Genomic DNA, 15,421 nt, shown 5'->3' with positions numbered 1-15,421 from the left:
AAAACAAACTGTTATACTCAAAACTAAACACAAGTCTGCGAAGAATAAACGTCGGTTTAAACAATAAACGGTGACTCGTCAAATATAAACTATAATCCAAAAAATACACACAAAAAGAGAACAACTAAACGATTTTTGAAAATTAAACGAAAAAATGAAAAAAATACACGGTAAGGGTCCACCAGTGATGGTTACACAGCTTGAAAACATTTATCTAAGCTGGACAACATTTATCATAGACTGGAGTTAATCTGAACATCTACTTTCAGAATCTGTAATGGACTGGAGCTATGGGACTAATCCTGATTTCACACTCTCTTGGACAATATTTACAACTGTAGCAGTGCTGTTACAGAGGGAATATCAATTTAGTAACTGAAAGAGTAAGAATCTCTGTACAATGTATAATATTCTCTTGTTTTTTTTTATTTTCACAAAGGTACATATGTACTTGCATTGAGATATAACATATACATATCTAAATATTCACTTTTCTGGACATGAGCCTAGATTGTCTCGTTATTGTGCTGGGCACACCTCTGACAGTCCTGTTCTCTGAGTGGGAATCGAACACAGCTGACTTTCTGCAACCATGTGCACTGGACCAATCAACAGACTTTCACAGACTTACCTCTTCCTGGGATCCGTCCCAGTGAGCCCTGCTGATGGTGTCAGTTCCGGTGTCTGTCCAGTATATCATATCTAGGGAAGCATCAAAGTCCACCCCTACTGCACTGACCACGTTCACCAGTGGGATGACCACGTCAGTCTTGTCTGGTGTGTCCATGCTGATGCGCCGGAGGTCTGACCTCGTTGAGAACACTAGGAAATTCTCCATGGCTGAAAAGTAAACAAGACTACATGTAACATAGGAAGAAACTTACTTGTCATTCAGGTGGAAATTCACATAATACGCAGGTAGAAATTCACATAATACACAGGAAGAAACTCACATAATACACAGGTAGAAACTCACATAATACACAGGAAGAAACTCACATAATTCGCAGGTAGAAACTCACATAATACACAGGTAGACACTCACATAATACACAGGTAGAAATTCACATAATACACAGGTATAAACTCACATATTACACAGGTAGAAACTCACATAATTTGAAGGTAGAAATTCACATAATTCACAGGTAGAAACTCACATAATACACAGGTAGAAATTCACATAATACACAGGTAGAAACTCACATATTACACAGGTAGAAACTCACATAATTCGCTGGTAGAAATTCACATAATACACAGGTAGAAACTCACATATTACACAGGTAGAAACTCACATAATTTGCAGGTAGAAATTCACATAATTCACAGGTAGAAACTCACATAATACACAGGTAGAAACTCACATAATACACAGGTAGAAATTCACATAATACACAGGTAGAAACTCACATATTACACAGGTAGAAACTCATATAATTCGCTGGTAGAAATTCACATAATACACAGGTAGAAACTCAAATAATTCACAGGTAGAAACTCACATAATACACAGGCAGAAATTCACATAATACACAGGTAGAAATTCACATAATACACAGGTAGAAACTCACATAATACACAGGTAGAAATTCACATAATACACAGGTAGAAACTCACATAATACACAGGTAGAAACTCACATAATTCGCAGGAAGAAGCTCTAATTAGAGACAGAAGAAATACATTTAGAAACCTCTTAAAACTAAACTCAATAGGAACATATAGGTCAGATTAAGATTGCATTGTCAATATTTCCTTGGAATTTCAACAGTGGAAGTTTGATATTTACAGATTTGGACAGGTGTGATATACCTGCACTGTATACAGGTGTGCCTGTCCTTGAACAGGTGTGATATACCTATACTGTATACAGGTGTGTCCATCCTTGGATAGGTGTGCTATACCTACACTGTATACAGGTGTGCCTGTCCTTGAACAGGTGTGATATACCTATACTTTATACAGGTGTGCCTGTCCTTGGATAGGTGTGCTTTACCTACACTGTATACAGGTGTGTCTGTCCTTGGGCAGGCGTGCTATACCTACACTGTATACAGGTGTGTCTGTCCTTGGATAGGTGTGCTATACCTACACTGTATACAGGTATGTCTGTCCTTGGACAGGTGTGATATACCTACACTGTATACAAGGACAGGGGTGATATACCTACACTGTATACAGGTGTGACTGTCCTTGGACAGGTGTGATATACCTACACTGTATACAGGGGTGTCTGTCCTTGGACAGGTGTGATATACCTACACTGTATACAAGGACAGGTGTGCTATCCCTACACTGTATACAGGTGTGTCTGTCCTTGGATAGGTGTGCTATACCTACACTGTATACAGGTGTGTCTGTCCTTGGACAGGTATGCTATAACTACACTGTATACAAGGACAGGTGTGCTATACCTACACTGTATACAGGTGTGTCTGTCCTTGGACAGGCGTGCTATACCTACACTGTATACAGGTGTGTCTGTCCTTGGACAGGTGTTGACCGGTAGGACAGGAACAGGAGTAATCCTGGCGGTTGGGCAGACACAGATGACTACATCCACCATTGTTTCTTCCACAGTGGTTCTCAACTGCAAAACACAACATTAATATCCATATAAAAAATTATTTCTATGAAACGTTAAAATTGACAGTCAGTTCTAGGTTCTGATTCCCAGATAAACCTCATATTCATTTTGTTTTCTCCAGTCTTTATTTTATCATTTTTTCAGTTAAAATCATTTTAACCCAGGACCGCTGTCTGAATACTCTTTTCCCTGGAAAACTAATATGATAAGAAATGACAAAAGGAAATCGTACCGTATAGTCTGTACCCACATTATGTTATACTTACACATAGGTTGTCTCTGTGGATGGAAGGTGTGGATGTCCATCGGGAAGTGGAGACGATTGCGGATTGTTTCCACATCGTTGCCAGTGAACTTGTTTGCCTTATTGATACTCTTGGTATGCCAGTCAGTCCAGTACAGCTCATCCTCAAACAATGTCAGGGCAAAGGGATGGGGCAGACCTGTTAATAAACATACACAGTTCATCATCAAACAACGTCAGGGCAAAGGGATGGGGCAGACCTGTTAATAAACATACACAGTTTATCCTCAAACAACGTCAGGGCAAAGGGGTGGGGCAGACCTGTAAATAAACACACAGTTTATCTTCAAACAACGTCAGGGCAAAGGGTTGGGGCAGACCTGTTAATAAACATACACAGCTCATCCTCAAACAATGTCAGGGCAAAGGGATGGGGCAGACCTGTTAATAAACATACACAGTTCATCCTCAAACAATGTCAGGGCAAAGGGATGGGGCAGACCTGTTAATAAACATACACCGCTCATCATCAAACAACGTCAGGGCAAAGGGATGGGGCAGACCTGTTAATAAACATACACCGCTCATCATCAAACAACGTCAGGGCAAAGGGATGGGGCAGACCTGTTAATAAACATACACCGCTCATCATCAAACAACGTCAGGGCAAAGGGATGGGGCAGACCTGTTAATAAACATACACCGCTCATCATCAAACAACGTCAGGGCAAAGGGATGGGGCAGACCTGTTAATAAACATACACCGCTCATCATCAAACAACGTCAGGGCAAAGGGATGGGGCAGACCTGTTAATAAACATACACCGCTCATCATCAAACAACGTCAGGGCAAAGGGATGGGGCAGACCTGTTAATAAACATACACCGCTCATCATCAAACAACGTCAGGGCAAAGGGATGGGGCAGACCTGTTAATAAACATACACCGCTCATCATCAAACAACGTCAGGGCAAAGGGATGGGGCAGACCTGTTAATAAACATACACCGCTCATCATCAAACAACGTCAGGGCAAAGGGATGGGGCAGACCTGTTAATAAACATACACCGCTCATCATCAAACAACGTCAGGGCAAAGGGATGGGGCAGACCTGTTAATAAACATACACAGCTCATCCTCAAACAACGTCAGGGCAAAGGGGTGGGGCAGACCTGTTAATAAACATACACAGCTCATCATCAAACAACGTCAGGGCAAAGGGGTGGGGCAGACCTGTTAATAAACATACACAGCTCATCCTCAAACAACGTCAGGCCAAAGGGATGGGGCAGACCTGTTAATAAACATACACAGCTTATCCTCAAACAATGTCAGGCCAAAGGGATGGGGCAGACCTGTTAATAAACATACACAGCTCATCCTCAAACAACGTCAGGGCAAAGGGGTGGGGCAGACCTGTAAATAAACACACAGTTCATCTTCAAACAACGTCAGGGCAAAGGGATGGGGCAGACCTGTTAATAAACATCATACACCGCTCATCATCAAACAACGTCAGGGCAAAGGGGTGGGGCAGACCTCTAAATAAACACACAGTTCATCTTCAAACAACGTCAGGGCAAAGGGATGGGGCAGACCTGTAAATAAACACACAGTTCATCTTCAAACAACGTCAGGGCAAAGGGATGGGGCAGACCTGTAAATAAACATACACGGTTCATCTTCAAACCATGTCAGGGCAAAGGGATGGGGCAGACCTGTCAATTTTATATTGGGCTTTGCAAATTCAGCATAAAGAATAAAAATTATGAATTATGAAGCTAATGATTTGTTTATTCCTTCATTTACCTCTTTATCATTAATATTCTTTGTTGATAATGTTTTACCTCTGCTTATAACAGTGCGTCTGTTCTTGCCGAAGAGGTCTGAGCATTCTATGACATGGTGTTTGGCATCCGCCCAGTAGAGCTTGTCTGTGGCATAGTCGAGCGTTAGACCATTGGGCCAAAACAGTGATGTATTCGCTAATACCATTCGCTCAGACCCATCCATGTTTCCACGCTCTATCTTAGGAACACTTCCCCAGTCTGTCCAAAATATTGACCTACAGTCACAAAATCAATCACAAAATATTGATTTTGTTTTGAAGATTTACAGGAGATTTCAAAGCAAAATGTTAAGATATTCTGTTTATCGAAAATGATGTACATTGCTGACTTAGCGTTGAAGATATTAATAAAAAAGGATTTTCAACATGGCAAAAAAACAACTAGTATCTAGTTATAATATATATAATATATGCAATTCTATTTACTACAAACTGTTTATAAAACACACATATGCACCTGCACCTACTCTGACGGAATTAAATCTGGACGACAATGGCCCATGGAGTAAAAATTACCCTTAACTGTGATGTCTCATGAGATCAAACTTACCCCTGACCAGGATGGACTACAATGGCTCGTGGTTTTTCCATTTGGTTCCAGATAAGGACCTTCCGGTATTTGCCCTCCAAATCAGTGACCTCAATAGTGGATGTTCCTGAGTCTGCCCAGAACAGGAGATTATGTTCCCAGTCCACTGCGATCCCTCCTTTAACACAAATACAGGTCAGTAAGAGTTTCAGTCATTCGAGGTCTATGGTACACAAAATTCCCCCCTTTTTTATATAAATGCATTTAGATGCAATAGTCATGTCATATTGCCATTAACAAATAACGAAAAATGTTCTTTATAATTATTTTCAGCACTATGATGAAGAAGACTACAGGAAAACTCACCCGGACTCTCCAACCCGTATTTGACCACATCACGGATCTGACTGCCGTTGATGTAAGCTCGTTTGATCTTATCCAGGGCAATATCAGACCAGAAGACAAGGCCTTTCTCATGATGGAAGTCTAGAGCAATGGCATTAGGCAGGCCTTCTAAGATGGAGTCAAATTCCGACTGGTCTGGCAACAGCTTGCGTATGTCTACACGGTTAGCAAATATCAGGTATGCTTTTCCACCTGTAACGGTAAAAAATAATACAGGTAACGGTGGTAGGTTGCCTCCCTGCATTTCATCTGCTGGATAACCGAACTACTCGGTAGTGAAGCGGATGTAAAACCACTCAAACAAACAAACATTCCTTGGGCCAACCATCACGTAAAATGTATACTGGGAAATTCTCTCCGTGCTTTAATTTGTCACCTTTTTATCCTTTGTAATGAGGGCAATTTATCATAACAGTGATCATTTGTAAACAACATAATATACAAAGTGATTAAATGTGAAGGGCAAATTTAATACTGGGTGAACAGGGATTTTACTGTCAAAGGGTGAACATTTTACTAGGCGAACATTTCCCCATATATAGAGAATATAAAAATATGTGTAACTAGTAATTTGATTTTGGTTAGAATTTCAGAAACGATCATCAGTTGAACAACGGTTTGAAGTAGTGATGCAATTTTTTCAATTATATGAGGAATGATAACCAACTTAACTCATTCACCCCTGAAATTTCATCATGGACTATTCCAACCTTTGAATTGGAAGAGTTTAAATGTGACTTCAGGGGTGAATGAGTTAATGTCCTTGATCTTTGCAACTGCATGTATAGACTATAACCACTGCTATGTTATGCTGTGTTGTAGACAATTTTGTATCCTGATAATATCTTACTGCTCAGCTCATATTTCAACCTGTACTCTCTAGTATAAGTAGACTTGAAGGTGCCAGTAAGATGTAATAACAAAAATATTGTGTGTGCTCATTTATTAGAATCTGAATGTTTTACTAACTATTCAGTGCATGCTTCTATAAGACCATGTATGCTTTTCTTGTCTTCTGCTTATGTATGGTTTATTGTTTCTATCAAAATGAAATCATTTATCAGAATCCCCATGTCTAATGATCAATTACAAGTCATTGATTGATATTATCATTGTCTCCCCACTATCTGTAGGTGTATACCATCTCACCTCTAGCCTTACAGCCACGTTTGTCTGGTTTGAGTTTGTACCCCTCCACACACTGACAGGTGTAGGAGCCCGGCTGGTTCTGACAGATCTGGCTACAGGTACCCTCCCAGCTACATTCGTTTAAGTCCTCACAGGTGTGGCGGTCCTCCTTCAGCTGGAAACCTAGCTTACAGGAACAGTGTGGTCCTTTAGTGGTACTTATGCAGAACTGCTCGCAATCACCGTTGTTCACATGACAGTCTCCAGGGAATTCTGGGTAAAATATGGAAATCGGGTAAATACCTTTTTACATGTAGGTAGATATACACTGCATAAATGTTATTTTCTTTTAGTTCAAATTTGCTAATTTTCTTGCTTTTCTCCGACTAATAATATTATATTTGTATCTGCTTAGAACAGACGTATTATTTGCACACCCTCACAGGGAGTGCGAAAATATTGATGCATTCCAAAGATATCCCTTGATATTTGGTGCTTTTCAAGGGTGATATGAACATATAGATGAATGGAAAAGTTTGAAATTGAAAGTGAAAATTCTTTTCAAGAGAATACACTCCAAAAACATGTAAACTACCTTTCCTGAATAATAATTTGGAGTCAATCTATCAAAATCTGAAGACTTTTTTTTATAAAAGATCAAAGAAAATGTAAATTGACAGATATTAAACACTTGTGTGATCATTTTGGAATTCCAGGACATGCAAGTTTTGTTTTTAAATTCAATATTTTTTTAAAATATTGATGATTTTAATTTTATCCAAACATGTCATTCAACTAATGAATGTTGATAAACCTTAACTCTAGACAAGAGTTGTAGTGCTCCACACGACCGTGATGAAGGTCACTAACTCACCACAGTCCTCCTCATCCGAGTTATCACCACAGTCATTGATAAAGTTACACACTTTCTTGCTTCCAATACAATTCTTATTTTTACATAAAAATTGTGCCATCCCACAATCACCCGCTGCAAAAAGAAAACACAAAGTTTTAAAATTCTTTAGTGTCTTTTACTGCAGTAAATGAAAATCTATGTTGTCGAAAGGTTTTGGACTAAATCCTTTACAACCCATCATTTAAACATGTGTTGCCTGTTGCCAGTCAAACATTCAAGATACTGTTCCTCAAAATTCCCATTATTTCAGCTGTACTGTACTGAACTAATGTGCTGATTTATTTATAACATATTCATGTACCTAGTGTTCAACGAAACAGAAAACAACACTATTGACGTCTAACCAAGACCCACTGTCAGTATAATACAGGCTGAGACCATCAATGAGTTGATCTAAAATATAGCTAATTATACACAGCGCAAAAAAAAATCACCCTGTCACGACTGAAAATAGTGTTGCTTACATTGATGAAATACACTCAAAGCTCCATGTAATGTTTCACCCTTCAATTTAAACTAATATATAAGTTGCTGAGAAAAACATTTTACTATATGCCGATTGGCTGAAAAGAAAACACTGTAAAAGATACCATGGAATAATGATACCTGATGGTATGATATGTATTGTACAATAAGATATCACGACACGTCTGATCTTAGGCATACAAGATTCTGTTACTCACTGTGCCCATCGTTACAGTTGCGTTCATCGGAGTTGTCGTTACAGTCGTCGACGCCGTTACATACCAGCTTGTCAGCTATACAGTCATGGTTCATACACTGGAACTGCTTCTTCCCACACTCCTTACTGTTGGCTGTAAATAAGACAGATCCTCAAATATAGACCAAGGATTCTCCTCCTGTTCACTATAATAATTTCAATTTGCACCAAAAAACATGCAAGTAAGATATTATATTTTATATAATTACAAAAATATGGACCAATGAAAAGTTTTAAAAGAAAAGCTCCATTACCACAGCCCCGCTCATCACTGTTGTCTGGACAGTCATAGTTTCCGTCACAGTGGAATCTTTTCTGTATACACAACCCTGTGTCACAGCGAAACTCATCTGTCTCACACACTGTGGCTGAAAGGAGAAACAGACTTTATATAAAATCAAGTGACAGTGATATGTATTCCTTGTGTTCAAAGGTACCTGTAGCTTTTCCATTGGGAAAATATTTCATTGTCTCTTATGATGCATCCATGATCATGACACTTTGACTTATATTTTTTATCTAGATCATTTTTTTTTTAAATTTCCAGTAAAATTGTAAATATATGTAAAAAGTCATTCAACACAGTTAGTTTTCCTGTCCACATTTAGATGGAGGGGAATGTTTAAATTTTTTTTTTTTTAAATTTCTATAAACATTTTCTCAAGAATGGGTAAAGTTGCAATTTCCGATTTCAGGGTCAGATTGAGCCCAATTCCCAATATTATTTTTATGGATTATATTCCTAATTTTATTATAAAGAAAACAAATTCAAGTGTAAAACATAATTTTCTTCCTTGTTTTTCCTAGAAAGATTCATTTTAACAAATGGAAAATTTTCCTTTTTTTGAAATCCTACATTTTAAAGAACAAACACAAAATTTGAAAAAAATATTTTTCTGAAATGTCAATTTTCCAAAATAAATGAAGGTAGAAACTCCAACACCCAAGAAATCCTGTGTATACCGGTACATACAAAGGCTACAGTTATCCTCGTCTGAGCGATCATCACAGTCTATATCGCCATCACATCGCCATTCTTGGTTAATACACATCGTGTCGTTACAGCGGAACTCTCCATCTTTACACTCAGAAAACAGGGCTGAAACAAAACAATTTTACAATCAACTACCTCATTTATCTGGTTTCAAACAGAAACGACTATCAGGATAGAGTTAAGGTTGTATGCCACATTACACAATGTCATTTTATGTGACATATCATGGTAGGAGTTATCTCCCTTAAAAACGTTTATTTACCATAGTTTTAATTGGGACTGAGTAATTGATATCTTTTATATATTTTAAATGTGTCTTCAGTTTATTTACCACATACCAACTACCATTCTGTAGCGGAACTCTTTAGGAAATGTGAAGGAGATGGAAGGTGAGGTGAAGAAGCGTAAATCTTAATCACAATAGCATTAAAATAGTTTTGAGCTTGATGCCTTTTTAAGCCATATTATGAGTTTCTGATCTAGTAATTTGGTCCTTGTTTGACCGATTGCCATCAACGTGTAGGGAGTACATTCTGTTTCCAGATTCAGGGGACAAGACTTTGCATGGAACAACTGCTAAAAGAGGACACATGATTCAGACTATTTGTGCTTTAAACATGTCAATTTGAATTGTCGATGTTGACGGTTGATCAAATCCATCACATTTGCAAAATGAGTTTTCAGTCTCACAGGGAATAGAGCCAAAATTTGGTAAAAAATTGTGTAAAATATTACACAAAGAATGTATTAAATAATCTTCAAATTGAAACATACACTAACATACACCTTTATCATTGTGTCTATAGCTAGCATCTATAATTAACTGTTTTGTAAAATGTATCAATCATATTATCCTAATTCACATTAGTGAATTTCTATTATAAAATTTTAGAACTTTAAAGAAGAACATTTTTTTAGACAAAAACAACCTCTGTGTGTAGTTAGATTGATTAGACAAGAGTACTTACTCAAAAAGTCAATAACATATGGCCTGCTATTCAGATGCATGGTTTTCTTTATTCCAATATTCCATTATTGATTTTTAAACTAAGACTATGATTTCAGAAATGACAGTCACATCTATCAAATGCTTTAAATTTGTAAAATTCAATTTATTTAAATAGGGCAATTAAATGACAGAACAGTTTCAATCACAAAAGAAAAAGGAATAGTTTTCTATCAAAAATGTCCTACCACCAGGAGACTTCTGGCAGAAGCAATATATTGCTGCTCGCTGGTTTCCCGTTAATAGGACATTACTATTGTACATCCCAGTATTGGAATTGAGATATATGGCTCTTGGTAATGTGATTACAAACCTTTTAAGAAATTCTATAACATGGAATGAAATAATATTGACACATGAATAAACGAAAATCACAAAACTGGTGCAAAAATTGTTATCACACTTTTTGTGCACATGAGTAATATCTACTACCTACATGTAGGAGGTAGCCTACATATAGCAGTATAAGTGTACCAATTATCCTTCGCAGGGTTAAGGATATATGTAACCTTACTGGGACATATATCTACATATATCTCCATTCAAAGAGTTCCAAATTCAGAAAACTGTAAAATGTACTTTTTATTAATGTTAAAATGAATTCGGTCACTTATTGATAATTGAATAAGCTTTTAAATGTACTCAAGACAGAATATGTTACCCAGATAACACCTTGGTAACTCTAAAGTTTATAAAACCACATACATCATATATGTACCCCACAACATGTTGGGCATTAGAAGGATTGAAAACAGTATTACTCTATAAATCTAGAGCTAGCACTTACCACAAGCCAGCAATATAATCTTTGTGACCCTGACCTTTAAACTTACCACAAGCCAGCATTATGATCTTTGTCACCCTGACCTTTGTACTTAAAACAAGCCAGCATTATGATCCTTGTGACCCTGACCTTTACACGAACCACGAGCCAGCATTATGATCTTTGTGACCCTGACCTTTGTACTTACCACAAGCCAACATTAAGATATTTGTGACTCTGACCTTTGTACTTACCTCAAGCCAGCATTATAATCTTTGTGACCCTGACCTTTACACTTACCACAAGCCAGCATTATAATCTTTATGACCCTGACCTTTATTCTTACTACAAGCCAGCATTATAATCTGTGTGACCCTGACCTTTACACGTACCACAAGCCAGCAATATAATCTGTGTGACTCGGACCTTTACACTTACCACAAGCCAGCATTATAATCTTTATTATCTTGACCTATACACTTACCACAAGCCAACTTACCACAGTCAGCCTCGTCCTCCCAGTTTCCGCAGTCATTGTTTAGGTCACATTTTTTCCGTTTTGGGATACAGGTAAAGGAATGTAGACACTTGAACTCGTCCTTCCCACAGAACAACTTCTCTCTATCTGTACAACATTCCCACCAAAACTCTAAATCAATTCATTTCATATTGCAATGCAATTTACAGATAATAACTCACAGTAGAACAGGCCAAGTTTTCTTTATAAGAACCATATTTTTTTGGAAGAGATCTTTTTGAGAGATTACGGCAAATATCAATTAATATGTTCTATTATTTCAAATTAATTATTCATTTGATCTTAATTATCCATCAAATCTTTGATTTCTTTTCAATTCAAATTTGAAATTTAAATAAGCAGTCAATTTTTTTGTTAAGAAACACTGAAACAAAAATAGACATCAATAATTTTACACATCAACTTACTGCACTTTTTCTCATCGGCTCCGTCAGTGCAGTCAGGGTCTTTATCACAGCGCCATGACTGAGGAATACAGGAGCCATCACCACAGGCAAACTGTTTGCTACTACACATCATAACCTCTGACACTGAAAATAGACAGGGTCATGTGACATAACCTCTGACACTGAAAATAGACTGCAGGGTCATGTGACATAACCTCTGACACTGAAAAAAACCAGGGTCATGTGACATAACCTCTGACACTGAAAATAGACAGGGTCATGTGACATAACCTCTAACACTGAAAATAGACTGCAGTGTCATGTGACATAACCTCTGACACTGAAAAAAACCAGGGTCAGGTGACATAACCTCTGACACTGAAAATAGACAGGGTCATGTGACATAACCTCTGACACTGAAAACAGACAGGGTCATGTGACATAACCTCTGACACTGAAAAAAGACAGGGTCATGTGACATAACCTCTGACACTGAAAATAGACAGGGTCAAGTGACATAACCTCTGACACTGTAAATAGACAAGGTCAAGTGATATAACCTCTGACACTGTAAATAGACAAGGTCAAGTGACGCAACCTCTGACACTGAAAGTAGACAAGGTCAAGTGCCATAACCTCTGAAACTGGAAATAGACAGGGTCAAGTGAGATAACCTCTGACACTGAAAATAGACAAGGTCAAGTGACATTACCACTGACACTGAAAATAGACAGGGTCAAGTGACATTACCTCTGACACTGAAAAAAGACAAGGTCAAGTGACATTAAACTCTGACACTGTAAATAGTCAGGATCAAGTGACATAACCTCTGACACTGGAAACAGACAAGGTCAAGTGACATACCCTCTGACACTGGAAACAGACAAGGTCAAGTGACATAACCTCTGACACTGTAAATAGACAAGGTCAAGTGACGTAACCTCTGACACTGAAAATAGACAGGGTCAAGTGACATAACCTCTGGCACTGAAAATAGACAGGGTCATGTGACATAACCTCTGACACTGAAAATAGACAGGGTCAAGTGACATAACCTCTGACACTGGAAACAGACAAGGTCAAGTAAAATAACCTTTGACACCGAAAATAGACAAGGTCAAGTGACATAAGTTCTGTATTGTAAAATGTTCACGGTAAGGTGACATAAATTCTGTCTCCAAAAACAGACAAGTTCACATATTATTTTCTCTTAAATTTGACATGTGTATGCACACTTTCCCCCCCCTGTGTCGAGATATCCTTGTCTCACTCTAGGATTGAGACAGAAGGGAGTTCCCATCAAAATAATTGTATGACATCACTTCAACAATATACTGACATCGCATAAACAATGCATTAATGTTACTTTAATAAGGTAGTGACTCTACAACATGAACTTTGAATTTATGTATATGATAAGGTCAACAGGGTAAGAGAAAAAGAATCATTCACCTGATTGAGGTCAGATGGGGAATTGGGGAAAGATTCTTAAGATGCTAAATACTCGGCAAGCGTTTGGCAACATAAGAGTCATCCCCCTTGAGATTCCCCTTCTCATCCCCAAAGGAGCAAACTATTGTATTTATGTTTGTCACTGGACACAGTCACAGAAAACCAATAAAACATGCCTCAAGCCATATTTTGTTAGGTGCCATGAGTGCTCAAAAGAGCAGGACATATACAGTAATCTTATCTTCACAGACATGAAAGCAAGTTGTATGGGAGATAATTCACAGAAAGTAAAATTTGTATGGGAGCTGAATAACAGACAGAATGTAAAATAAAATAAAATAAAAATTGCTGTTTTTGCATCCATTCTGGTAGCCATGTAAAATGTTTTGTGAAAAAGAAAGTGAACAGATTGTTCTGTGTTATCGTTGGCAGCAGAAATAAGCAAAACATGTTCACACGTGTCTGTCTAGTTTCCTCCAGACAGTCAACACATAATTCTGATGGAGCCTAAAAAAGTCTGCTTCAGTTTCCAAGATTAAACAACATCAACAGTGCAAGTAATCAAATGTGTAAAACATTAAGATTTATATTATCGTGGAAAAGATTTATATGTACCCTGACAGAAACTGTTGTGACCTAGCTTCCTTCAATTGACTTGGTGCATAAAGGTAACTGTAGACTTCAGCTGAACAATCTGTATCCTTGTTTTATACATTTATACTAAATCTGTTATTATGTCCTTCATTAAAATTCTACTACTACTAGCAGAAATACTAAAAGTTGATGTTTATCATGCAGTAAGACATGTTCTATCATAATGGCATGCAATCAGGGAATCAGCAGAAAGGAATTCATACAGTACTCGAGCAGGTTCGTTCAGTGAAACAAATGTTTGAATACCTCGTATCTGTGTTTTTCTAAAAAAAATATACCAATATTATCAACATCCCAAAGATATCTCACAAACAGCTTGTTATAAAATTTTGTCCAAATATTGTTGAGATTTTCATTTAGATGTTATTTTTTTTTCTTTTCAGAAATGACTTTCCAGGGCTAAATCGGAATGACAGGAAAAAATAATAACTTCGACTTTCAGAATTCGATAATACTGCCACAACTCTTGAATTTCTTTTGAAAATTGTGTGAAATTTGATAGAAATCCATAAACGCACTATAATATGTGTGTGATGTTGCCCGACGGTAAAGTGAAATCTGCCATAGCAGTTCTCCAAACTGATGGAACAAAGCTTACAATTACTACACCAGTCAGTAAGCTACAGGGAGGATACACTGAAATTAAAACTCAGCAGAACCTTATCAAAACATCAAAATCAATTACTTTCAACTTTTATTACATGCGAAGTTATGCAACTCTGGCAGATATCTGAAGCAGACTCGGGGCCTCAGGTTGTATATCAGCAACTTAAAAACTGGAATGAAATATTACTACACCGTGAGAGTTCAACTTGTACAGCTAAGGTGATAAATTGAAAACAGTCGACTTTCTCTCCGATATCTCTATGCAAGATTCACAGAAGTAAAAACTTCACAACTCAAAGTCAAAATGCAAAAACAATCAACAACAGGGATGGGTGAAACCTCAAATAAAAATTAAACCTTTTTTCTACCTACTGTTTAAAAGACCTAAGAAGGTGTAAACAATTTTGTTAATTTTTCAGCGACAGGATTACTTACAACATTTCTCATCAGAATTGTCCCCACAGTCATTGTCATGGTCACATCTCCATCCTGTCGGGATACATACACCATTGTCACAGCGAAACTCATTCTCATCACAACTGCCTGTTGACATGGCTGCAAAATAACATTTGTGATACATAACTTGAGAATTTTATCAGTCAATCACTGGAAAAGACAATTTGAAGTTGATCCTTTTCG

General features: G+C 37.5%; 1 protein-coding gene across 2 annotated transcripts in view; it reads right to left on the bottom strand.

Annotated features, from left to right (window-relative positions):
- The window catches only part of LOC110463424 (low-density lipoprotein receptor-related protein 4-like), a 118,731-nt gene that overhangs the window by 25,306 nt on the left and 78,004 nt on the right, over nucleotides 1-15,421 (bottom strand). Inside the window, exons 4-17 of one of the 2 annotated variants that reach the window (XM_021518012.1) lie at nucleotides 15,218-15,337; nucleotides 12,092-12,214; nucleotides 11,631-11,771; nucleotides 9,357-9,482; nucleotides 8,638-8,751; nucleotides 8,346-8,477; nucleotides 7,621-7,734; nucleotides 6,768-7,019; nucleotides 5,580-5,810; nucleotides 5,235-5,391; nucleotides 4,683-4,900; nucleotides 2,857-3,033; nucleotides 2,468-2,593; nucleotides 632-840 (exon numbers count right to left, since the gene is read on the bottom strand). In XM_021518012.1, the coding sequence (XP_021373687.1) occupies nucleotides 632-840; nucleotides 2,468-2,593; nucleotides 2,857-3,033; nucleotides 4,683-4,900; nucleotides 5,235-5,391; nucleotides 5,580-5,810; nucleotides 6,768-7,019; nucleotides 7,621-7,734; nucleotides 8,346-8,477; nucleotides 8,638-8,751; nucleotides 9,357-9,482; nucleotides 11,631-11,771; nucleotides 12,092-12,214; nucleotides 15,218-15,337 (2,240 nt within the window). The remainder of the gene's footprint in view (nucleotides 1-631; nucleotides 841-2,467; nucleotides 2,594-2,856; nucleotides 3,034-4,682; nucleotides 4,901-5,234; nucleotides 5,392-5,579; nucleotides 5,811-6,767; nucleotides 7,020-7,620; nucleotides 7,735-8,345; nucleotides 8,478-8,637; nucleotides 8,752-9,356; nucleotides 9,483-11,630; nucleotides 11,772-12,091; nucleotides 12,215-15,217; nucleotides 15,338-15,421) is intronic. The other variant, XM_021518013.1, reaches the window with a different exon arrangement.

The sequence above is a fragment of the Mizuhopecten yessoensis genome, unplaced genomic scaffold, assembly GCF_002113885.1.
Source record: "Mizuhopecten yessoensis strain PY_sf001 unplaced genomic scaffold, ASM211388v2 scaffold10905, whole genome shotgun sequence".
NCBI lineage: Eukaryota > Metazoa > Mollusca > Bivalvia > Pectinida > Pectinidae > Mizuhopecten > Mizuhopecten yessoensis.
The sequence above is the reverse complement of the archived record's forward strand: the minus strand, read 5'-3'. Positions and strand labels throughout refer to the sequence as shown.